Source organism: Chelonoidis abingdonii, chromosome 8, assembly GCF_003597395.2.
Source record: "Chelonoidis abingdonii isolate Lonesome George chromosome 8, CheloAbing_2.0, whole genome shotgun sequence".
In the NCBI taxonomy this organism is placed as follows: Eukaryota; Metazoa; Chordata; order Testudines; family Testudinidae; genus Chelonoidis; species Chelonoidis abingdonii.
In genome coordinates this window covers 28,202,813-28,229,332 of record NC_133776.1, presented here as the reverse complement: position 1 = coordinate 28,229,332, position 26,520 = coordinate 28,202,813, and the positions used below count along the sequence as shown (strand labels likewise).

The window sequence follows — 26,520 nt, the reverse complement described above, 5'->3', positions numbered from 1 at the left end:
TATATTCTTGCTTTTTAGTAAGTGGCCAGGACACTTAAATGTCTGAATAGCTGGGATAATTGACCTGCCAATAACACCACAAAGGGATGCTAACATTGTCATGTGTCTAGTAACACAGAGTGGACCAACCACTGTTGCTGAACACCTGTAAGATACTGTGTGAAAAAATTCTACCAGTCAATGTCAAAGATCATAAAAGCAGCCATTATTATACCAAGGTCTGCAAGCAGAGCTTTCATGCTTTACTCCACAGTAGGAGTTGTTTTCCTCCTTAGATATTGCTTCAAAATGCATTACAAAATTATTCCACATACATGCAAAAAGTTAGATGATCTCCTGAGTTTATGAATTAACATAAAATTCCTTCTGAAGTGTATTTTAGAATTAAATAGTCAAGGTCTATAGAAACCCAAGCTGGTTTTCTTACAATTTGTTATATTGGATTTGCTATAATATTTATTTTCTATTTCATTCCAGGTTCCTATTCTCAGTAAAAAGGAGGATGTCTTTGCTTATTTAGCAAAGTATTCTGTGCCACTACTGCGAGCAGCATGGCTGATCAAGATGACATGTGCCTACTATGCTGCTGTTTCTGAAGCTAAAATTAAAAAACGTCAGGCTACTGATCCAAATATTGGTAAATGAACAAGAATTCTAATGTCTAAGTGCACTGTAATAATTGAATGGAACTGTTCCTTTTGTTCAGTGTTCTGGTGTTGCTAGGAAAGTATGTAGCAAAGAATCATTTATTAGTAGGAGTCTTATTTTATTTATTTTTTTTCTCATTACGATTTCTATTCCCCTGGCTCGCACTCCTCCACAAATCGTCAAATAATACAAAGCGCTATAAGGTATAAAATATTGCCCCATACAATTACCTCTCCACCTGTTAAATCAAATCCCAAATCTCTAATCACTTTATTGAAAAGAATATAATGTATCTTAATCATCAGCAGCTGACATTCATCCTAGTGTAGAAAGCTCACCTAGGGGTCTATGGCCATTCAAGTTCCTCTTATTATGAAGTTAAAGGCTTGAATGGCCAGAGGTCCTTGTATGCAAGGATGAAAGTCATCCTGGAATAAATTGAATTGTTACTTTGAAAAACCTGAAATGAAATTTGAAAGTTTATATTTTGGGCATAATTATATTTAAACGATTGTGGGAGCACTTTTCATTTCACCAGTGGGGGTTGAATGCTACCTTCTGGCACCAACCAGAAGTACTGTGCCAAGTACTGAATGTGCCATGTATGTGAACATGAAAATCTAAAGAGCTTTCAAGAACAGTGACAATGGGATCTTTTTTCAAGAGAAATGGGGAATTTATGTCTTCCTGCTGAACTCCAACCTGAAAACATATTTGCAGGCTGTTCAAGGCTGAAGAGTTTACATTTCATGTCAGATTTTGTGTGTACACAGACAGGGTTGGCTGCCTGATCCAGATCTGACCTGTATGTCTTTCTCAATGTCATCAGAATAGCTTAGTGTGAGCTCTCTGGGGCAGGGACTGTCTTCTCCCTTCCTTGTGTGTACAGTGCCTACCAGAATGGTGCTGCTGATTGTGGTTCCTAGGCACTACCAGGTCATACATCATAATTAGAACAAACCTGCTCCTGGGAGAAATAGGCATATATCAGATCAGAAAACTGGCACAAGTCATTAGCATGGTCCATCTCGTTCCTGCTATCCATGTTCTATTTCCTCTGGGGCCAGCCCACTATTCCCACTGTGGATCTCTCTCTTCTGTACTCTATCACTGTGTCCCTTACCTAAATCCTCCCTCTCTAGCTTCTTCCTGCCACTCGTCCTCATTTGCAGGTTTGTACTAATTTATTCTTTGTATAATGGTAACATCTAGAAAACCCAGTCAAGAATCAGGGCTGTATTGTGCTAGGCACTGTGCCTGCCAAATGACAGAGACAGTCCCAACCCCAGGCTAGGTATGAGACAGGACAAAATACAATAGAACCTCAGAGTTACAAACACCAGAATTATGAACTAACTAGTCAACCAAACATCTCATTTGGAACTGGAAGTACACAATCAGGCAGCATCAGAGACGAAAAAGTAGGGAGGGGAGGAGCAGATACAGTACAGTACTGTAAACTACTAAAAAAAATAAAATAAAGTGAAAGTTTAAAAAGAAGATTTGACAAGATAAGGGAACAGTTTCAGTGTTTCTTTCATTTAAATTAAGATGGTTTAAAGCAGCATTTTTCTTCTGCACAGTAAAGTTTCAAAGCTGTATTAAGTCAATATTCAGGTATAAACTTTTGAAAGAACAACCATAACATTTTGTTCAGAGTGACAGACAACCTCCATTCCCAAGGTGTTCATAACTCTGAGGGTCTACTGTAAGTGGGTGAAAAATTCAAAATGGGTATCTGGATGAGATAATATATGAACAGAGTTTTTTTTTTTTTTTTTTTTTTTTTTAAAGCAGATAAACAGAGGATTTGATAGATACCAAGTCAAGTTGTTATCCTCCAGGGTTTAAGGAAAGCATTTTTTTAATTTAATATTTAAAGTTTAATACTGAACGTACTGTTTAACAATTGTTAAGCATAGCTGAAGTACATCTCCGCTGCTGAGTGCGCCTGGTAAACCCTGTCTTTCTGTTTTAAGTCAAATGTCACTTTAAATTGGCAGCTAAAGCTGTGCCTTAGAATACAGCATCGAAGAGACTAAAAGTAAATAAAAAATATTTAGCCAGTTTGGAAGTTGGCGAGTATGCAGATTGTTAGGGATAAAATAATATATGTACCTGGAATTAATGATTCCCTTCCCCCGCCCTTTATTTGTAACGTAAACCACGAAGTTAAAGCAAAAGCCCTTTGTTTTTCACCATCATACAGCAACACTTCCGTGTCCCTGTCATGAGCACCTGTAGGGTGTCTGGCTGTCATATCTTGATGGTATTTCATGCAAACATTTTTTCAGTTACTGTTTGTGGGTTTTCATCCCCTAAACTTTGCTTTGACTAACACATTTTAAGCTAGACAAGCATGTTTTTCATCCTTTAGCAAAAATCTTAGACAACTTAGCCCTCATATGGGAATGTACAGAAATAAGTATCTGACCCAACGTTTCAAAAACTCTGAATGTCTTTGTATTTTGGAAGTGTTAAAACAGTAGTAGATGGAACCAAGGAAACCTGTGGTAGTGCTGCATGGTGCTGGCATTGTTAATACTAGATGTACTATTTTATTTTCCAGCCTGCGTAACCTGGGGCTTCAGATTCAGAGTCAAACCAGGAAGGAGGCAAACTGAGGGTGTCTGCATATACAGTATTATTTTTTGGAAATATTGCTGCTCATGGCAAATTCATTAGTTTATAATCAGTTGACTCTTGTTAATCAACTGGATTATGAAATGGACATTGCATTATAAAAATACATTAAAAGAACATTAAGATTGCAAAATCCAGTACTCAGAAGTTAGGAAATGCCAGATCTGAGGTTAACCATGCAACATTAATTTAGCTTTTTAGTGCATATGCATTATGATACAGTCTTTAAGTACATGATCGCAGGGTCACAGGCTGATAATTTAGACCCTCAGAAACATTTGATCTAAGATATTAATGTTTGTGGTTTTGCCCTAGCTTTTGGCCTAAAGTAAATTACAATTTTTTTTGTCATTGGACAAATGCGAGGGGTGTCTAGATTAGTATTTTAAAACATATTAGTTAATTGGCAGTTGGCTAATTTGAGTTAGAACAAGAACAAAAACTCGATTAAAAGTAGGCAGACTAATGCTACTAAAGAAGTCAGGCTAAGCAATATGAAACATAGAAACTAGAATTGTTTCCTATAACTGAAATATTTATAGTTTTTTTTTTCTGTAAAACATGTGGCATATATCAAATACATGGCATTTTGATATGCTATAAAGATTTTCATAGTGATTTTTTGGGATAATCTGTATAAGTCACTCTTGGCTTTGGCAGTCTCTTACTAATACATCCATGCTAAACTTATGCTGATCAAACTTTTGTACCACACAAATATGTTGTTTTGGTGTCTTCTACAAGTGTGCTCTGAGAAACGTTCAGGACAAAAATGTATCCTTGCCCTCAGTACACATCACAAATCATCAAGAGAAGTAATTTCTAACTCTATAGGAGCTGGTCTTGTGTCTCAAGAGATGAAAGGCTTGTACACAACCCACTGTGCCAGCCAGTGAGGCACAAGTAAATGTGGATTTACTGGCAAGATGAGTTTTCAGGTTGCATTTCTATCTTATTAGATAGAAATTGGGTCTTTGGAGAATAGTCTACTGAGGGATCATAAATATTTGAGTTTAAAATAATTATAATGAGAGTATTCTGCAAGCTCACATTTTCCTCTGAGAACCTTAATTTTAAGTCTGTTTTTGGAAATAGGGCTGATTATCAGCTTGCCATATTCTGAGCACAGCTAGACGGGGGTAGCTACAAAGGAGCAGTGTGCAACCACCCCAACCCCAATCTTAGGGCTAGTTCTGAATCAGATGGATTTTCAGTGTAGATTAGAGAAGCTTAGGGCTGCTCTAAACAAAGTTTGGGTGGAAACATCATTTAGGGATGAATTTATTAAAGGGGAAGCTGTGTATGCTAGTAAAGAAGGTAGGAAATAAATGGGTAAACTACAGATAGAAGCTAGTGAAGAACAGTCAACTGTAAAAGAGTCCCATTTAAACATAACACATGAAGGCATGTAACTAAATATTGACAAAATTGTATAAGTGCATATGTACAAATGCTAGAAGTCTAAATACGAAGATGGTGAACTAGAGTGCTTAGCATGAAATGAGGATATTGATATAATAGGCATCATGGAAACTGAATGGAACACAGTAATATCAAGGTTCAAAATATATAGGAATGACAGTGTAGGTCCTGCTGGTTGGGGAGTGGCACTATATGTGAAAGAAAGTATGGAATCAAACAACAGTACCATAGAATCTCTATGGATAAAAATTCCATGTTTGAACAATAAGAGAATAGCAGTAGGACTGATCACCTGACCAGGATGGTGATGGTGATTGTGAAATGCTCAGGGAGATTAGAGAGCCTACAGAAGCAGACAATGCAATAATAATGGGGGATTGCAGCTATTCTCATATTGACTGGATATATGACCTCAGAAAGGGATGCAGAAATGAAATTTATAGACACATTTAAATGATTCCTTCTTGGAGCATCTAATCCTGGAACTCACAAGGGGAGAGGCAGTTCTTGATTTAGGCTTAAGTGGAGCACAGGATCTGGTCCGAAAGAAGGTAAAGCTGAACCACTTGGTAATAGTGATCCTAGTGTAATTAAAATTATGTCCTTGTAGGGGAAAAATACTAAAGAAACCCACCACAGTAGCATTTAGCTTCGAAAATGGGAACTATACAAAAATGAGGAGGCTAGTTAAATGGAGATTAAAAGGAACAGTCACAAGGGTAAAATGCCTGCAAACTGTACGGAGGCTATTTAAAAACACTATAATAGAGGCTCAAACAAAGTATATATCCGAAGTGAAAAAAAACCATTCTTGCTAAACAGCAGAGTAAAAGAGGCAGTTAGAGGTAAAAAGTCGTGCTTTAAAAATTGGAAATCGACTACTAATGAGGAAAATAGAAAGAGGCATAAACTCTGGCAAGTCAAGTGTAAAATATAAGGCAGACCAAGAAAGGATTTGAAGAGCAACTAGCAAAAGACACACAAACTAACAGCATTTTTTAAAAGTACATCAGAGCAGGAAGCCTGCCAAACAGTCACTGGGGCCACTGAACAATCGACGTACTGAGTAAGTGCCCAGAGAAGGCAAGACCGTTGTGGCGAAGCTACATGAATTCTTTGCATTGGTTTTTGACTGCAAAGGATATAGGTGAGATCCCCACACCCATATAGATCCCATGCCAACATAGCGTGTTTGTACTTTCAGAAAGCCTTTCACAAGGTTCTGTACCCAAATGCTCTTAAGCAAAGTAAAGAGTTATTGGATAATAGGGAAAGTCCTCTCATGGATCAGTAACTGGTCAAAAGATAGGAAACAAAGTGTAGGAATAAATGGTCAGTTTTCACAATGGAGAGAGATAAATAGCAGGGTCCCCCAAGGAGCTGTACTGGGACCAGTGATATTCAGGATATTCATAACTCTCTCTCCACTGTTAAGATCATTTAAGTCCAAAGCTGACTGAAGAATTACAAAGGGATGTCACCAAAATGGGTGACTGGGTGGTAAAATGGCAGATAAAATTTGGTGTTAAATGCAAGGTAATGCACCTTGGAAAGAATAATTCAAGTTCTGCGTACGAATGGATGATATCTAAATTAGCTGTTCACTCCAGGATCTGTCTTTTTTGAGTAATATCTTGGATAGTTCTCTGAAAACATCTGCTCAATCTACAGCGGCAGTCAAAAAGGTGAACAGAGTATTAGGAACATTGGGAAACGGATAGATAAGAAGACAGAAAATATCAGAAGGTCGCTATATAAATGCATGGTACGCCCACACTCTGAATATTGCATGCAGTTCTGGTCGTCCCATCTCAAAAAAGATTAGATTAGAATTGGAAAAGATGCAGAGAAGGGGAACAAAGATGATTAGGGGAATGGAACAATTTCCATATGAGGAAAGATCAAAAAGACAGGGACTGTTGCGCTTAGAAAAGAGATGATCAAGGGGAAATATGATAGAGGTCTATAGAATCGTGAATGGTATGGAGACAATGAAAAGGGTAGTGTTATTTACCCCTTTGTGAAACATAAGAACTAGAGCAGGGGTTCTCAAACTGGGGGTCGGGACCCCTCAGAGGGCCACGAGATTATTACATGGGGGGTTGTGAGCTGTCAGCCTCCACCCTAAACCCCACTTTGCCTCCAGCATTTATAATGGTGTTAAATATTTAAAAACACCTTTTTTTATATTTATCAGTGGGGGTTGCACTCAGAGGTTTGCTATGTGAAAGGGGTCACCAGTACAAACATTTGAAAACCACTGAACTAGGGGCACTTGATGACATTAACAGGCAGCTGGTTTAAAACAAACAAAAGGAAGTACACAGTCACACAACACATAGTCAACCTGTAGAACTTATTGCTGTGGGAAGTTGTGAAGGCCAAAAGTATAACTGGTTCGAAAAAATTAGATAAGTTCCTGGTAGATAGGTCCACTGATGGCTGTTAGACAAGATGGTTGGCGACGTAACCCCATGCGCCAAGTGTCTCTAAACTTTCAACTTCCAGAAGCAGGGACTGGACGACAGGGAATGGATCACTTGAAATTGCCCTCTTCTGTTCTTTCCCTTTGAAGCAGCTGACCCTGGCCACTGTCAGAGACCTCATACTGGGCTAGATGGAACATTGAGCTGAGTGGTATGGCCATTCTTACATTCTTATGCTAGCTGCCAAGGGGCTGTTCTGGTGTCTGGACATCATCGAGGCATATGGACACTGTGTTGGAGCCCTCTCTTTCAAGGGCTGGGATAAATTTACCTACAGTCTCTCTTGCACTGGAGGCATCCACAACTAGCAGATTTAAGTCTGCCTTCTACCAGGAGAAAAGGCACAAAGCAGGCATAATGGGTCCAGTTATTTCTCTTTTGGTTAGCATTTTTAAAATGCAAATCCTAGATGCCTGTCACTGTGGGAGAAGGATGGGACCTGATAGGATTATCAGCTGGCATAGGCAGGCTGATGATACAAATAACATAATGGGAAATCTGTTTTTCCTCAACCACTGTGTTTTCTTGGAGGCTACCGCAGTCACTCCTGCCTTTCGTCACATCCTTCCTTAAGGGCTTAGGTGCTACTAGCTCTTCCTACTCGCTCCCTTTAGGGCCCAGCTTTGCTGTTTATAAACCCAATTTGGTTGCTTTTTCTTTCCACTGGGCTAATTGAATTTGCATGGCATAATGGCAGTATATTTATAGAACATCCCATATTGTGCCTCTTAACGTAAAACATGGCAACCAGCTTAATTCAATGGAGGAGTGGCTGGAGGAGAGAGTGGGCTGTAGCAAGAAGGAGAGGTGGTGCACCTCGGGACAGCACAGACCTCACTGGATCCAACAGCAGCAAGAAATATGGTAAGCGCAGGGAGTCTGTCCGGCTCTGTAGGGAACCTAGGGCAAAACCCAGTTCTGCAAGAACCATTGAGAACATTTGCTGGTGGATAGTCTCTTCCCCTGCCCTCTCCCCCCCCCAAATTTGGTAACCCTAATCAGGTCTTTTAAGGAGTATACTTGAATTTTGGCAGCCTATTTGCTGCCCTGTTTCTCAGTGCTTCTCAATTTCATATATATCCGCTCTTTTCAAAAGCGTAGAGAACCCTGTCTTTCAGCTTGTTTTTCTTCCTGTTGAAAGAATTTAACTATATTTTTTGTTTACTTGTATGCTGGGTAACATGTTGCATTAGATCTAGGACATGGAGAGAAAGAGGAGGCCAAGCAAGATGCAGTTGTTCATCTGCAATTTTTCCAAATCTGAAACAGCTCATGTGCCACACCTGTGAAGAGTGTTTTCTGGGTGTGGGGTGTTGGAGAGCATTTTGCACTAGCATAGATATGCCTTGATCTGTCCCACCAAATCTTGTAGCTTATTCTGTCTGGGAGTGTGGCCAGGCCATAATATGGGCCAACACTAATTCATCCACTGAAGTTATTCCAAGACCACCGCTTCTTCCGCTTCTTATATGCCACTCCACAAAGTAAACTGCAGTGTGCACAGAGCATTCTGGAAATACAAAGGAGCAAGTGGTGCTTTTGTCATTTCAAACAAATCAAGCAAGAAAGTGCAAAAGATGGGCTCAATCATACAGCCCTTAAATTATGTGAGTTGTTGCCCTGAAATGACTTAGGAGCTATAGGATTTATTTTTGTATTGACTGTTGTTTGAATGTTTCTGTCATTAGAAAGAATTGTGTCATAGGACATGACACATGCTGACTGTACAAATGAACTGAGAAACACAAACGAGCAAAACAGCGACCTAACATGAAAACACACCAAACAAAATAAAATCATATTTGCAAAAATCTGCAAACTTGAACTGACTTGTTATAAATACCAGGTATTTTTGTGTAGGATCCCCTGTCCTCCCCTCCTGTGCACAGTGGGATGTTAGTTCCTTGAAAGTGAATAGAAAATCCCTTTTAATTAAAAGGGCAGAAAAAAGAGAGGCACTCTTAAAATCCCGAATCATTAGTTAGATATTATTAGACTAAAAAGATAGTTTTTTTTCAAAACATTGCATGTTTCATGCTGTAAGAAAAGCAAATCTGTTTCTAGGCAAGGAAGTGTACTTTCAAGCTGCTGGACAAGTAAGGCCCTACAGAGGCTGCACAGTTCAGTTAAAGGTACAGAAAGATTGGAAGGACAGGATACATATGCCTCAGTGTAGGTGCTAAGCATGGGGTGAGGGGATAGGAATTTTTGAATTCTAATCCCAACTCTTTGACTTACTGTCTGGATGACCTTGTAAAGTCATTTAATCCCCCATGATGCTTTCTCCATATGTAAAACTTGGGTAAAGATACTATTGCTTCATTACTGAAGTGCCCAGAGTGCATGCAACACAGTATAAAATGTGATCCATGCCTGAGAAATTTACAATCTGAAGAGACATCTGATGCATGCTAGAAATCTAAGGAGAGGGATTATTCGAGCATATATATTTTTTAATTTAATTTGGAGATGACATTTGTACTATTAGGGTCTGGGTTTGAAAGGAGTAAGATGCCCGGCATACTGGGAATAGGCTGTGGGATCAGCAAGGGAGAAAGCATGAAGATGAGGAGAGAAGTGAAGTAGGATTCATGAGCAAAAGTGATGGTGGTAATAACTGAGAACAGCCAGGCAGAGAAGGTTTGAGCAGGAATAGAATGTAAGGAGGGCAGTTGAATTTGGGTGAGGATAGGTGAGAGGAGGTCTGTGGAGGAATTAAGTGTGAGGTGATATTGACCAAGTGGTGGTAGTTGCATTCTAAATGGAGTTGGGGAGATCAATACAGGAATGGTGGAGGGCAGAAAGATGATGCTTGAAGTATTCAGGAGGATAATCAATGCATGGACAAGTGCCTACGGCTAAAGTGCAAGCGTGGAAATTTGGAGGTATTGGAAAAGAATGAGTAGGGTTTGGTAACTACTTGGATATTGGGGAATAGTAATGGAGAGGAACTGAAAAAAAAAAAAAAAAAAAAAGGGTGGTGAGCTTGGCTGAAAGGAAGGGCAGGCAGTTGCAATGGAAAAAGAAGAGAGAAAGTAGTGCCTAAGAAGAAAGAAGTTAGGAGTTCTTTCCGTCATATGTGGCAGGGGGTTTGTGAAGATTGCTTAATGTTTGTGTTGTGATTTGAAATACAGATTACAGTAGAAATGGTAAATAGTTACAGCACTACTAGTTCTAGGTAAAAACGTCTTCATACTGCAGGTATTCAGAGGATCTCACTTTCTGTGAGACGCACAGACTTTAACCAAACTCCAAAGATAACGTTAGAGAAACTCCCAACATTAGAAAATAGGAAAATTAAGTCATCCAAGCAGATTTAACTCTGTCCTCATCCCTGCTAGCCTTCTGTTCTTTCCACTACCACATCTAGATTTTTGGAGAATTTTTCTTTGTCAGGACTTTTAAGAGGTTTTTGCGACTTGTGGGAGTTTGGCTTTTTCACAAAGTGAATTGTCATGACAGTCTGAAAAAAGCCATCTTTAAATCTGAACGCACTTTTTTTTTTTAAAAATTGTTTGACAGTATTGTAAGGTTAATTTAGAATTGGATAATTTATGACTATATAATACTATTGCACCCGTTACTATGAATGTATTTTGACTGCATATTAGCAGCAGCAAACTCCTAAGGCAGTGGTCCCCAACCTTTTTGGCTGGTGGGCACCAGCTGAAGGACCACTGCGGCGGTGGAGCACTTGCTGAAATGCTGAATTTTGGCGGCATTTCGGGGGCGACACCTCTCGATGACATCACTTGTCGGTGACAAGCGGCATCAGTGAGAGGTGTCCCTGCCGAAATGCTGCTGAAATTCGGCGGCATTTCGGCGGGTGCTCTCCCGGGGGCCAGGATGCGGGTGCATTAAGATGCCCCCCGCAGGCACCATGGCATCCACAGGCCCTGTGTTGGGGACCATTGTCCTACGGCAATAAACTTGAGCTACAGAGGGAGAAAACAGTGTTGTGTTTGAATTAAAAATTCTCATTCGGGAATCTAAATATGAAAACAGGTGAGAGCAATAGGCAAGACTCTGGGGAATAGAATGTCACAGAAAAGGTATAGATTCAGAAGGAGAAAAAGCAATGTTTACAATGTAATAATCTGTGCGTTTAATAGAGTGGCTGTAATGAAAGCAAATGAAACAAAGTTAAGTTAACCTAGTGTCGGAGAAAAACATAGTTCTCACTCTCTGGTTTGGTGCAACAAAGTCAGATAGTTTATTCTCAAGCAATTGCATATAGAGAGAGAGTGCACTAGGACACAGGGTTTTCCCCCTCCTGGGCAGGTCTCTCTACAGAAAAACAGTTACAGCAAGCATTTATACCTTTTGTTACCTACAATAATAAGCAACAGCTGCATTTTGTTTATACATAGGTCATCTTGATATCTTATTTTTTCTCACACAGTTCTTTCCCACTCGCCTCACACAATCTTCGCTTCTACGAATCTCGCATTATTAGGGTTACAGCTAGCCTGACTCTTGCTAACAGACTATCCATGCATTGAAATCCCCTTCAAATTCCTGTCAGTTCTTTCTCTGCTTCCACACTAGTTTAGTTGTGCATTTGGCAGTTAGGACCTTGCTTTTGCATCTCATCCAAAAGATGGGACCTTTGGCACAGTACTGTCTTGCAAGTGTATGGATTTAGTACTGTCACCAACCAATAAGAGTCTCCTACTGAATTGACAAATAGAACGAGTTGTGTTTTCCTTAGCGCATTCCCATCAAACTTCTGTTCGGGTCTGGCCTTTCATATTCTGTGCAATCTAAGGATGACACAATTACAGCTTGAGGCAAGTTTCTGCAACACTCTTAAGACAGATTTCTCAAGATAGAGTAATGAATGGTAGAGATGGGTCTGTGCCATGATGCTTAGATCAGGCATTCTCCAAAGTCTGAGTGTGTTTGGACCCAGTGTTCAGGTTCGGTCCCAGATACTCTGTAATATGTAATGATTACTGGAGTGCATTTCAGAACTCTGTTGAAATGAGACTGTGTCCCATCCCCAGTGACAGGAAAAAGGCCAGAAACATTGAATTAGGTTCATGCCTCCATGTCTGTTCTCATTTCCTTAAGTCAGGCAGAGGAGTCCTCTCCTATCACTCCCTGATATTTGACTTGGCTGGTCTGGGGTCCGTGCCTCTTGTCTGTGACTGACAAAAAGTGCTTTTTGGTTGGATAAATGTCTGCCTTTTTTTCTCCCTTCCCTCTCTGCTGCTCCGTTCCCCGCTCTTCTCTGCAGGAGAAGCTCATCTCCATGTCTATGAAGCAGATCTGCAACTTTTTTGGGGACTGACCACCTTACTTATGGCTACCTCTAATTCCCTGTTTCACCCTTATCACTTTTTGTGTGGCAGAATCTCTTCTGTTTTGCCCCCAAGCATTGGGGGTTGGGTACGCATTGCAATAGGGTCTTTCCTACCCCTCATGACCCTTCCAGCTGCTGGGTGCAATATTGGGTCCTCTGCTGCCTTTCCCCAGGCCATGGAGTGTAGGGCAAGGGCTTGCTGAACCAGGCCCTCTTTCTCCTCCATGTAGGGAAAAGGACTGGGGAGCTCGTGGGGTGTTTGCAGTAGGATTCTCTTCTTACCCTGTAGAATTGATAGAAGAGGATCCCTAGATGTGAGTTCACATCACCTTCCTTTTCTCCTCTTCCTCCAGTGACAGTCGCTTATATCACAACAGCAGGGAGGCAGAAGGCAGTATCAACTCCTGATGGGGTCTGCTGCTGGCCCAGGAGTCATGGATGGCAGAGAGGGAGCAGGCCTCTTTCCCTTCCCCCCCACCCAAGTTCTCTCTTAATGTAGAAACATTTGAGGAAGAAGAGTTTCTAGGTCCTGTCCCTCAACCCTGTGATCAGTGCTGCCTTACTTCTCTTCTCCTTTTTTCTATTCCTTTCCTGTCACACACTCTCTCCTCTCCTTCCCCAGCTTGTTGTTAGTTTGTCTTGAACTTAGTGTCCTAGGCACTTACTCACCTGTCTCCCATCTCTTGCTTTTGCTGTTCCACTCCAGCCTCTGACCCACCTTTATCCTCTTAACACTACTCCAAACAGTTTTAAGGATAGACCCTAGGAGGAGTTATAGTATTAACCGCTAGAAATAAGTTTATTGCTTCCCTAATCACAGTGAATAGCTCTGCTAATGATCTTCGCTGAGCCAGCACATCATGCTATCCTAGGGAGATAAAAAAATGACACTGGATTAGGTTTGAGTGCCAAAGGCATATCTTCTCAGCCTGGAATGAATATTGGTAATGCTGCATTTACACCAAAGAATTCTCTCGAACTATCTTAACTTTTTTTTGTTTTAAAAATGAAAAATAAATACATTGAGTCTTCTGAGCAAAAGCAATTGTCCAAATCCTCAGTTGGTTTGACTTGTGGCATAGCTTCAGTTTACACCAGCTGAGGCAATATTTGTGAAGAAAATGTTCTGCTTACTGGAAGGGGAGAGCCAGTGGTATGTCAGAGGATAAAATAGGAGGGCGGATACTTCTGGTTTCAGGTCTGTCTTTGGTCAGTTTCATGAAGGAGGAGGCACTTGGTTATCAGAATGAAACGAGATAACAGGACTATCCTAAGGCTGATGCACTTAGTTTTTGGTTCAGTATTACATTAGAGTTCCAACACCAATTTCATTCTGAATGTGCCAAATGGGTGCTAAAGATTACATTATGCATACAAGTTTGCTATTTTGCAAAGGTTATTTAGAGCTTTCTGAGAATATTATCCAGAACATCACCGATTAGTGTTTGGCAGTCTTCAAAATGTTTCAGGTCTGTGCCTTAAGTAATGAAAATGATTCATTCTCCATGGTTTCTAACTCAGTGGCACTGAGGTACTAGTAATAAATTGGGAAAATTACCCTTTTACGGTGTGACATTGAAAAGAAGTGTGAAATGCTGGATTCGCAATAGTTTTTAGAAAACTGAGTGAGTGTTCGGAAGCAAATATTTACTAAACATTTTTATATGGCTGTTTTATGCTTAAACAAGACTGAAAATTACTACACATTTTTGTAACAAGCCACTAGGCTTTGGAGAAAAAACTCTTCCAATAGATATTGATGGTAGAAATTCAGGGAAAAAGATTCAAAGATGAGCAAGCTAGCATAAAGCCTGAGGATCAAATACTGATCACAATGAAAACTTTAGCCTTTCATATGGGGAGTCCCTGTAGCTTTGATAGTAAACAGGTTTAGACCGTCAAAGCAGTGCTTTTATGCATTCATAGAAAAATGTGCTATTCTCAGATATGCTGCATGCTGATTAAACATAACTCTGTAACATATTTGTCTCTTGCGGGACATAAAAAAATATCTCTAGTAAATTCAGCTGTACTGTTAAGAGGATGGAAAAGAGGAATTCTAAGGTAGGTAATCCTTCACCTAAATTATCACCCCACATTAATTTAGAGTTTGTCTGGACAGAGTTAGTGTGCGGCAAGCTGCGATGTGAATCTATAGCACATTAGCATGTGTGTATCAACTGTCCATGTAGACCCTGCTACCACCCACTCCTTCATTTATACTAATATTTTAAGAAAAGTTCTACCATATTTTGTGTATTGCTCTCATACTGGGTCCGTATTTCTGAGATTATCTGAATAAGAATGACAGAAACACAGCAATCGTATCATTATTGCAGAACTTCACAAAGCCTTTTACTATAATGTTCACTTCACTCTAAACTTTAGAACGAAAGACTCAATGAGGTAAATGGTGGTGGATTAATTAAATTTGTTTAGCATTGTTCTGCATATGGCAAGACCAAAGCTTGTGATGTTGGTGATAGTTTGTATTCACAGAAATCCTGTACATGTGCACAGATGATAAATGCTTAATTGTGTCCTGTGAGGTGTGCAAGTCAGACAAAGGACAGAATCTGCAAGATGAGAGGGGTGTTTGGCTTCTGAAAGGCAAGACGTCAGAAGACTTTCCAAATATTAATGTAAGGTTCAACAAATGGCCCACATGATTTCAGTGAAAATGTTAGTTCAGACAAGAGCAACTGCCAACAGGAAGACCCAAGGTTTTGGGTGTAATGACCTAAAAGGAAAAATTTAGGGCCAAATGTTCGATTTGGAGTGCCTCAAAATAGGCATTTAAATTCATATTCAGACATGTTTTACATGTCTATGTTGAGGTATCTGCATTTCAAAGGAGGAAAAAGAGGTCATGTTGGGGTAGAAATCTGAGGTATAGCCTTTTAAAAGGAGTGCTACAAAGGTTAGATGGAGAAATTGTTCTCCATAGCTATCAGCTATACGGTTAGAAATAATGGCTATTTTCTGAAGCAAGAAAAGGTACAGTGAATAGAAGCAGCTGTTTTGGTAAACTCAACAGGGCAGTGGGACATACCACAAAAAGGAATAAAAATATTATTAGTAGAAATCTGAGTCATATTTTGAGTAGCCAAAAGTGCTGAGATTAAAGTAATGGGAAACTCACTCTTTTGGTTAGTACAATTCCAGTGGGCTAAAACTGGAGGGTTTGGGTCACACCCTAAAAGTTTGCTTGGAATATTGAGTTTACCATCAAGGCTTGACCACTCCCCTGACTACAGGGTGTGGCAAGAAGCTCTGCTACCTCTGCTTTCTATCTCCCACAAATCCTTGGGAAAGATCTCCCAGGGAGTGGGATGCCCTCTCCCCAATTCAGTGGCTTCCCGCCCATTCATTAATGTGAAACTGGAAATTCTCCTTCCTACTTGGTCTTTTAAAAAGCCATTTACTTCATTTGTGGGTCTGAAGGAGAATGAATAATCTAGGTCAGGGAAATTGCATTCAAACCTCAGTGTAAAGCACTAGCAGACATTTGATCCTATAAAAATATTGCAGGATACATTGTACAAGTAAAGAATAGATTTTTTTTTTTTTAAACCTTAAAGGCTTTTATGTAATCAAACCTGTATTTTGTGACTTAAGCTACTTGAGCGTGAACTTTTAAGTGTATTCAGTGAAGTTGGTGGTGGCTCAAGGTTTTAATATCCATCTCCGTCCTGTGTATGAAGGAGGAGCACAATATTATTTGTTAAGTATTGCTCTCTCTTGTGTGTAGACTCAAGTGGCCCAACACTTGCGATAGCTTCTGCTGAAGTCAGTTTTGAAATTCAGCACAGCCATCCCTTAGCTCAGTCACTATTGGCTCTGACCATGTGATCAGGGAACATCTTATCAGGTTTAGGCCCAGGTAGTAAGGTTGTATGTAAGAAAGTGCCAAAAGAGTCTCTCATGTATGGTCAGGTGGAGTTGTGTGGCCATTTGCAGATTTACATGGTAATCTTCTCCGGTAGTAGACTGGATTGGTCTATGGGTTATTTTTCCCTTTCTCCAAGCACCTTGCAGGGTTCATGTGGTAAGACAGATGTTATACCTAGAGGTTGGAGCTAAGGACAGATGACATATCTTTGTGTGCTCATAATGCCCTTAACAGGAATCTTTTTGAGAGAGTGAGAATTGTGCCTGGGAGACCTGTGGTTCTCAAGTGGTTGTGCACCAAGAGACTATGAGCGGTCTGTAGGTGTACAGTGAACAGAGACTGCGAGGACTGGGCGCTCCTGAATAACTGTTGGTTGATTTTGATTTAAGGTTTTGGACAGAGGCCTTTTAAATAAACGTGAGGTCTAGAGTTTTATTGGCAGTTCTGGCAAGTGGCATAAGCAATGTATCACTAGCTCTTTGAGATACAGAATGAATTGAAGTTGATCTTTATATGCTTTGAGGTTGCCAAAGGTGACCTAGTGGGTGGATTTCTGCCCCTATGATTTTGATATACTTTGATGTACTAATTATCCCTGCCCCCACTAAAGCATCCTGAACTGTAGACTCACTGGTTGGATGAGACTAAGAGAAGCACTAATGCTTACTGTTAATGTCATGACTATGTGACGAGCAGTGCGAGATGACTCAAATCTGTGATTGCATCTTTGTCGGTCTGACTTGAGAACCTTCAAAGAAGTTTTATCTTCATACATTTGACACTTCAGTGGCCAGTCTGTTGACCTAATAAACTGCTCTAAGAAGGGTACGTTCTAGAGAAAAACTAGAATCAGAGTTGTTATACATCAATTTCAAAGCATTATAAGAACAACAGTTTTTTATTTCCAATAATTCTGGCTGGTGTAAAATCCTATTTAATTTTATTTGTTATAATTCTTTGTGTGGAAAAAGTAAGACTCCACATCGAAGTAATTAATTGTAGTATATTGATTCGTACACTTCTATGCGAGGTTGCTTTGTGATTGAATATTGAGCCTTGGTGGAGCAGATGGGTGAGTCCCTAAAGTCGTGGTATTTGTACCTCTAAATTACAGGTGGACACATTCGTTACACTAGCATGGTAGTGTAACCCTTCTGCCCCTCTGAGTTGGCAGCAACAAGGGCCGGGTTCAGTATCGAGGGGTTCCATTTCAATAACACAATGCAAAATCAGCTCGAGCCCCAACCCAGTGACCTGGGACAATTACATACCACCACCCCCCCGGCCGCCTCTAGGAGGCAATACTTCCCCACTCGGAAGCACGGAGTCCGAGTGTAGCAAAATCCTTTTAATAAAGGAGGGAAACAATGTGGCATTACGTTGGACAAACACCACAAACAGGATTATAACACAAACCATGAGCGAAAAACCCCGCCTCCAAGTACGTTTGGCAATGTCCTTTTTCCCCTCAGGGTCTTAATTCCAAATCACCCCAGAGTTCAAAAGTTCATCTGCAGAGTTTTATCCCCCCTCCTCCCCCCCGCCTGGGTGGAAATGGAGGGGGCACACCAGGTATAAAGGGGCACCTTACGTGAGCCGAGGCCAACTGCCCTGCCTCTCCAAGGAGATCTGCTGCAGCCTTCACCGTGAACAGCTCTGCTCCGCTCCTCCAGCCATCCCCACAAACTGCTCCACTCCACTCGCTGTTCCATGGGCTGCTCCAACCGTCCCACACACTGCTCCGCTCCACCAGATGCTCCGTTTCACCAGCTGTCCCCACAAACGGCTCAGCTCCACTCTGCTGCGCTAGACTGCTCCAACCGTCCTGCAGACTGCTCTGCCAGCTGCTTAGCGATATATCTTCAAGCTCCCCCACTAGTTAACACAGCACTCAGTGATCTTAGCTCTTAATGATTTCAGCTTGTAGTAGGGGAGTCCCAGTACTGGTGCACCATTGGTCCAAAGTGAATTCAGCTCAGCAGCCTCTAGCTAGATTCCTAATAGAATCAAAATTAGCTCTGCTGTTCGACAATGGAGAGAGAGAGAGAGAAGGAAGTGCAACTGGTATGCCAGGCCCTCAAAAGGGGCCCATACCATCAGGTACACATACATGTCCCCAACCTTTCTCAATTCACTAGGTTTTGGCACCCATGTCCCTTGTCTAGCGAGTGCTACTTCATTGATGGTGAAACTCTCTGTCATAAAGCAGTTTCATAGTTCCTCATTCACATAATCAGGGTGACAACACTTTATTCCTTCTGCCCTAATAACAAAGAAATTGGGGATCCCACAGCTGTCAAAGTAACCATCCTAGGCTGCCGAGGGCATGCTAGGCGAGGTGGGTGTGCAAATGCAAATACCTGAAATTCCTTTCCACACTCCCCATAATTCACCACCAGATGTCAGGGTAGAGCTCATCCTGACTCTGCTTACACTAGTTACACACTTCTTGGTGTGTACACTTTGGAAAACAAAGCACAGGAGAGGCGCACACACACAACCTACTAGTTTAGAATCGTGTTATACAGACTGTTGCTGCTTAATGTTTTGTAAAGGTATTTTGACTGTAGAGGTAATTGAAAAGTTGTGTTTTTACTATGAAGAATCAAATACGCCATCACATGAAAAGAAAAATAAGTCAATTTTTAACTGTAAACTTATTTCATAGAATGGACTCAAATCTCAACCAGATACCTTCGAGAGCAGCTGGCAAAGGTTGCAGAATTTTATCGTGTGTCCTCAAACCAAGGCAATGGCTCGATTGCTATGCCTCAAGAGGTGGAACAAGCCCTGAAGCAGTGGGAATATAATGAAAAGTTGGCATTTTATCTGTTCCAGGTAACCTTGTAAAAAGTGCCTTTTTGGGGATGACTGTATTAGGTAGGGTCCAATTTTAAAATGCACTTAGAAGTAATTTGGCACTTTGCTTGCTCTTTCATAATTTGCAATTACCAGCTTACAATTTGTGCATGTTTTGTTAAAATTTGCTAGGTATGATATTGTTTTAAGTTTTCTCTGTATTAGATTTATGAGGTTAAATACATTCAGATTTAGAGAGAACTTTCAACTGGTTTTTAATTGTGGGTGTCTGGTTTAGGACATTTGGGATGGGGGTTCTAAGGACAAATTTTTTGGTGGCCTCAGAGTGTGGCCACCAGCAAGAGTTGGTGGCCGCTCTCACACTTTTCACTAGAATACTTAATTAGCCTTAGGAAAAACAAATAAATATGCACATATACACTTCCAACTCATTGTAATTTATTTATTGCTAGTTAGTAAGTCTGTTGTGAAAGGTGATATTAACGAAAATACAAGTATTGCTTTTCACAGCAGACTTACTCAGCCCTGGCAAGCTTGGGGACAAATTAAGGCCTAGATGGAGGGTTGGGAAGGTGGTAGGAGCCAGGGGCAATGAGGTTTAGTGAGTTGGGGGCTGGGGGTGGCAGTGTGGGGCTGGAGCCCCGTGGCCAGAGCCTGGGGTCCGCTGTCGCACAGCTGGAGCCCAAAGCCCTGCTGCCAGAGCCTGCCAATCCACCACCCAGGGGCTGAAGGCCAAAGTCTGAGCCGCACTGCCCCTAGGAAGGTGGGGAACTCACTGACTCCCTATTCCTCCCGCATTGTGCCCCAGGAGTCTCCGGGGGGGGGCAGAGCCCAGCCACTGCTGGTGGCCCCAGCAATCAACACCATGGCGGTGCATTCGGGAGCAGCGGGGAGGGGGAGGGGCCACTATTTTGTCACCCCTCCCCAACCCATCACAGTCCAGGAGGCTGTGGCTGCAAGAAAAGCCCCTAGTGGCTGCATTTAAGAAATGCTTATCTAGGGCCTGATTTTTCGGAGATTCTGTGGTTCTTTTATTGGAGTTTTGGGTGCTCAGTACAACTGAGGATCATGTACTACTAGGTCTCTGAGGCTGTACATGAAAAATGGAGGCATCCAAAATAGAAATCCGTTTAGACAATCTGGGTCTCCTTTCCCATGCCTCTGGCGTATGCACACTTATTGTCACTGACAAAGCTGCAACTTTCTTGTCTTACCACTGATCAATTTTGCATGAAGTGGATTTAAATCTTTTCATTTAGAAAGAAATGCACATTGTTATCAAACTTCCCATTTTCAGTCACTGAAACAGATAACGAGCAAATTAATATCTTCATTCAGGTGCAACTTCCTGATAGCAAACTTGTTGCTTCATATTTGGTAATGAAAGAGCTATTTGTTCATAATAGGATAGCGTAATTCAGCTCAATTGTAACTTGAGATTTTGTGAGTGTGTGTGTGTGGAGGGCGCATAGGGGAGCAGAGGGTGCTCCTTCCATAAGCCTAGTTTTCTGACCAAATTGCATAAATGAAGCACAAAGAGGTCAGATAGTATGTGTTGGACAGTGGCTTGAGCAGGGTTAAAGCTCAAGATTCTCTGAGCCCTTAGTTGACTAGTCACTCTCTCAGCCCATTAGACACTGTGGCCTCCATAAATGCATTTTCAGCATGTATTTGATTCCAGTGCTTGTCCATACATATTCCATTCTTGGTATACATGCACCCAGTGCACTTGAGTTTGGATTCTTTTGGCCAGCAGTGTCTGTTGGGGGCTATGCCTATGGTCTGAGTGTCCTCGTGCCTCCAACCAAGGGTATGTGGGAGGGGTGACCCAAGCTGCTCCTCAGTTCCTTCTCACTGCCTGTGGCTGTAAGTCAGATTTGCACTGTCTGAGCTTTGTTGCTCACTGTGCAGCCCCACTCCCCACCCAGCCCTTTCCAGGGACCCCTTTTCAGGACAGCATGCTACATCAGGAGGTGCAGTCACTGCCATATCTCAGAACAGTGGAAGAAGTACCTCAAGAGCATGGGGAAGGCTTTTACCCTCATTACTTTCTGAATCCCAGAAAGCAAGAGGGCTGGCACCTTTTTCAGGACCTGGGACAGCTGAACACGTTAATGTTCAGGTTGATAACTATAATTTTGGTAATTCCAATTCTAGATCCACACGACTGTATATAGCTTTTACTTCCAAGATAGTTATTCACTCTGCCTGTAGAAGGTATCTGAGATGACACGTGTGCAGTTCCCACTACCAGGACAGTGTTCTACCATTTTGCCAATTGACAGCATGAGATGTATTCAAAAAATGCCTGGCAATAGTAAGGACTTACCTCAGGAATCAAGGAGTTCAGATTTATCTGTGTTTTAGATGATTGGCTCATTTGCAAAAGTTGCATTGACAGGTCTAACACTACATACTACAGACTGCAACTTTTCATCCCTTAGATCATAGAATCATAGAAAATTAGGGTTGGAAGAGACCTCAGGAGGTCATCTAGTCCAACTCCTTGCTGAAGGGTTTCTATCCACCTTATAGTCCATTCATCCAATCCATATTTCTTTAACTTGCTGGGAAGTATACTGTGGGAGGCCGTATCAAAAACTTTGCTAAAGTCAAGATATATCACATCCACTGCTTTCCCCATATCCACAGAGCCAGTTATCTCCTTATAGAAGGCAATTAGGTGGTCAGGCATGACTTGCCCTTGGTAAATCCATGTTGACTGTTCCTGATCATCTTCCTCTCCTCCAGCCCCAGGACCGACCGCTTGATACCGGCTACTAGATCTACTGGGATTGCCAACTTCCTATTTGCACAAAACCAAACACCTTTGCCCTGCCACTGTCCCGCCCCTCCTCTGAGGCCCTGCCCTTTCTGAGGCCCCATCCCCACTCACTCCATTCCCCCCGTCTCTGACACTTGCTCTGCCCACCCTCACTTGCACATTTTCACTGGGCTGGCTTAGGTGGTTGAAGTGCAGGAGGGGGTAAGGGCTCTGGCTGGGGGTGTGGGCTCTGCATTGGGGCTGGGGATGAGGGGTTAGGGGTGTAGGAGAGTGCTCCAGGCTGGGACTGAGGGGTTTGGAGGGTGGGAGGGGGATCAGGGCAGGGAAAGGGGATTGGGGTAGGGGTGTATGAGGACTCTGGCCTGGGGGTGAAGGCTCTGCAGTGGGGCAGGGGATGAGGGGGTTGGGGTGCAGGAGGATGCTCCAGGCTGGTACCAAGGGGTTTGGAGGGCGGGGGGGCGGATCATGGCTTAGTCAGGGAGTTGGACGCGGGAGGGGGTCAGGGGTACAGGCTTCGGGTGGCGCTTACCTGAGGCAGCTCCCAGAGGCAAGAGCATGTCCCCCCTACAGCTCCTACATGGAGGTGCGGCCAGGCGATTCTGCGTGCTGCCTTGTCTGCAGGCACCACCTCCGTAGCAACCATTAGCCGCAGCTGTCCCTATGCTTAGGAGCCGGAGTGGGGACATACTGCTGCTTCCAGGAGCCATGCGGAGCCACAGCAGATAGGGAGCCTGCCTTAGCCCCACTGCGGCGCCAACTGGACTTTTAACAGGCCGACCAGGTCAGCAGTGCTGACTGGAGCCACCAGAGTCCCCTTTTGACTGGCTGTTCCGGTCCAAAACCGAACACCTGGGAACTCTAAGATCAACAAGCCAAGAAAAATCAGTACTAACTTCAAGTCAAAGAATGAAAGTTATAGGAGGGGCTTTAGTATCCCTGAGGCAAATGGCCTACCTGTAGCCATTGTTTAGGTTGACTGATAGCACTCACCTCCAATAATCTAGGCTGCTGCTTGTGAACCACAAGCAGTGGAATATGCATGAACAAGTATTCAAAGAAAATATTGTTACTTACCCTACAGTAACTGCTTCTTTGAGATGTGTTGTCCATGCATGTCCCATGACCCGCCCTTCTTCCCTGTGGAGTCTGATAACACCTGGATTCTGTATTGCGGGAAGGAATTGAGAGATAGTTGAGGCCATCCTGCTCTTTATGTCTATGTTCAGTGCATGAGGACACTCAGAGTGCAACCGTTGCACACCGATGCATACTGCTGGCCAAAAGAATCTGAACACAGGTGTATTGGGCGTATTTGCATCCATTGTGGCATATATATGGACAACACATCTCAAATAACCAGTTATTGTAAAGTAAGTAACTGTTTCTGTCTCTGTTGTTGTAAGTTAAAATAATTTTGATTTACAAGAAGTTTAAAAAAAAATGATGTGACTACAATAGCTATTTTCTAGAGACTAACCACTGTACAATTAGTATGAGACTAAAGCCAGGTCACATGCAGGGATCCATTCCTGGCATTTGAAGGTTTCTTGGTTTCCCATTTGCAGAGTACTGGACTACACCGTCCGTCCTCAAAAACCAAGAACAACAAATTGGTGCTGAATTAGTTTTCTGCTCCATGGAGAATGCACTTTGTGGAGTTCCCCTCCTGGATGTTCAGCCTTGCTCTCCTCCTGCATAGTCCACTGTGCACTCTAACTTGCCTGACCTGCCACTAAGTGCCTCTTTCTAGTCTGATTATTAAAAATAACAGTAAAAAGGAATTCTGTTGTGTGGTAAATCGCGAAAGGTAGCAAGAGGCTGTTCATGGAGAGTTTGTACACCCTGCCAAGCTGAAGGTCTGAGAAGGGGGAACCAAGACAGAAACAAGTCTCTGGTGCCACGGGTCAGGCTTAGAGCTGTCATGGTAGTGAATCAGTCAAGGGGATGGGATTCAGACAGTCTGGTGAATTTGAACTATGTGCATAGTCCATTCCAGTTCATGGTTGCTTTCTTCATCTACTGGGCTCTATGAGTAGCATTTGCTCTTGCATATTTTTCTTTCTAGGCTAATTTTTAAAAAATCTTTGAGAGTTGTAAGGTCTTATCATCAAGCCTTAAAATCATTTTCATTTGAGTCAGGAGATCAGAACTAAGTTGCATTATAAAGGAGCATTTGTAACAAAATTATAAAACTTCTTGTGTGCTGCTTCCAATTAATTTTGATGCAATTTAAAAAAAAATTCTTTCAGGAGGGAATGCTTGAAAGACATGAGTATTTGACATGGATACTGGATGTTCTGGAAAAAATCAGACCTGCTGACGATGAACTTCTTAAACTCTTGTTACCGCTAATGTTGCAGGTACAGAACATAGTTTAAAGCTATAGTTATTTTTGAAAACAATTATATTTTAAAATATCCCAGGTAACTTTTTTTATTTGGTGCTCTTCAGTATATTTTAAAAAGTTGCTTATATACTAGTGTTCTACCTATAAAATGTACTGAAATCTTTTTCCAGATGCTTTTGTATTTGGACTAAACTACAGTTTTATATGCATTTTTAATGCTTCAAAATTCCTCATGCCTTGAATACATAAATTAGGGTTTCTAAATAGAAAAACAGGACCAAAAATGCTCTTTCAGGGCAGAAGATTTTTTAAAGAGTCAGAACTGTAGACTAGTGTTTCAGCTATGTTTTTGGTCTGAGAGATCTAGGTGAATTAGATGATCCCTTCTAATTTATGTGTTAGATATACACAAATTGTAGTGAAAGTGAGTACCTTGAAAAGACTGTCTTGCTTATTATATTATGCATTTTTTTTCAGTATTCTGAAGAGTTTGTTCAGTCAGCCTACCTGTCCCGTCGCCTTGCTTATTTCTGTGCCAGACGACTGTCTTTATTGCTAAGTGATACTCCTAACCTCGTAGCTGCACACTCACCTCACATGATTATTGGATCAAACAATCCTCCTTTAACAGCTCCAAGTCCTACTGCAACAGGTCCTGTGGTGAGCCCGGTACAGCTAACCTGTTCAGATTTCTTTTCCTGCCCACAACATCGTCCTCTAGTTTATGGACTGAGTTGTATGCTGCAGGTAGGTAGATGTTTTCAAGGCTCTAATAATTCTCATTGCAATGTATGTGGGGACTTGATGATTTATGAGTCTGGTAATGGGATAAAAACTCTTCTATGTATAGGTCATTATTTCATATCTGTCTGAGACAATTATTGTTACCATTTCATGGTTGCTCACTGGTCAATTTGAAGTGAGTGGTGTCAGACACATTCCTAATGTATAGGTGCCATATCACAAAAACCACCAGTAGGTTTGGTACTTCGGACAATTTCAGCTAAGAGATGAAGATCTGAATGAGCCTGGTCAATGAACATAAGGTTGGCCTCTCCAGGTTATGACTGAGAGGTATCAGTAGGACAGCAGGAAGAAGCTTGTTCTGGCTACTCTCCATGTTGGTACCTGTTGTGTAGACAGAAGCCCTCTGTTGGCAGAAATAATCAAAACCTCCCTTGGAGAGCACTCTGCTAGGCACTTTGGAATGCACTGTAATCTGGCCTGTCCTCAAGAAGTCAGCGCGTGACATCAGTGACTCTTGTTAATTTCTGTCTGGTGTCAAGCCTTTCATTCCTGAGCAAGGTCAAAGACAGGGTGGTAGTGCACTGACTCTGGCAGCACCTAACCTCAGAAGATGTTCTAGATTTTTTGAGGCTGGCACAGAGACAAAACAGCATGGGTCGTACTGATAGACAAGTCCCAGTGGTAATGAACCAAGGTGAGACAATGACACTCAGGCTACTTGCTTTCTTATTCACCTTTGACACTATTGATCATGAGCTGCAGGTAACTCATTTATATGTGCTGGCAAGAGGTGATAGAACTAGGCTAATATAACTTTTCCTTTCTAAAAAGGCTCAGTTATGATGAGCAGCTGCTTCTCCTCCCTAAGAGCTCTGACATGCAGAGTACCTCAGGGCTGAGTCCTATTTCTGGTTCTGTTTAACATCTACTTGATGACATGGCTTGTGATGCCAACAATATGCTGATGACATGCAGCTCTATGTATCTCTCAGGCATCACTTTCTCACAGGCCATGGCATGTGAGGGAATTGAGAGCCTGGATGAAGACCAGCTGGCTCAAACTGAACACAGGGGACACTGAATTAATACTAAGTGAAGTAGGTAAATGGGAACATCAGCACCTCTTCCTCCATCAAGGACTTGTGACTGTACTAGGATAATGCAAAGTCTATGGACTCCTCACTGACTTGGAAAATCAAATTGCAGCTAGAAGAGACTTTTTCCACCCCCAGCTAGCAAGACTCCTTGTCATGGTGTAATTCCCCAGTCTGAACCTTAGAGTCCAAAAAAATGGGGTACCAGCATGAATTCCTCTAAGTTTAATTACCAGCTTAGATCTGATAAGCTGCCACCAATCAGGACTTGGAGTGCCTGATAAACTCTGGTCTCCCGAAAACCTTCCCTGGGGACCCCAAGACCCAAATT

The 26,520-nt window shown here is 41.9% G+C and overlaps 1 protein-coding gene across 1 annotated transcript in view; it reads left to right on the top strand.

The window, feature by feature from the left end:
- The window catches only part of MED12L (mediator complex subunit 12L), a 324,753-nt gene that overhangs the window by 31,099 nt on the left and 267,134 nt on the right, over positions 1 to 26,520 (top strand). Inside the window, exons 4-7 of the mRNA XM_075068471.1 lie at positions 478 to 637; positions 19,065 to 19,234; positions 24,251 to 24,361; positions 24,826 to 25,095. Coding sequence (XP_074924572.1) covers positions 478 to 637; positions 19,065 to 19,234; positions 24,251 to 24,361; positions 24,826 to 25,095 — 711 coding nt within the window. The remainder of the gene's footprint in view (positions 1 to 477; positions 638 to 19,064; positions 19,235 to 24,250; positions 24,362 to 24,825; positions 25,096 to 26,520) is intronic.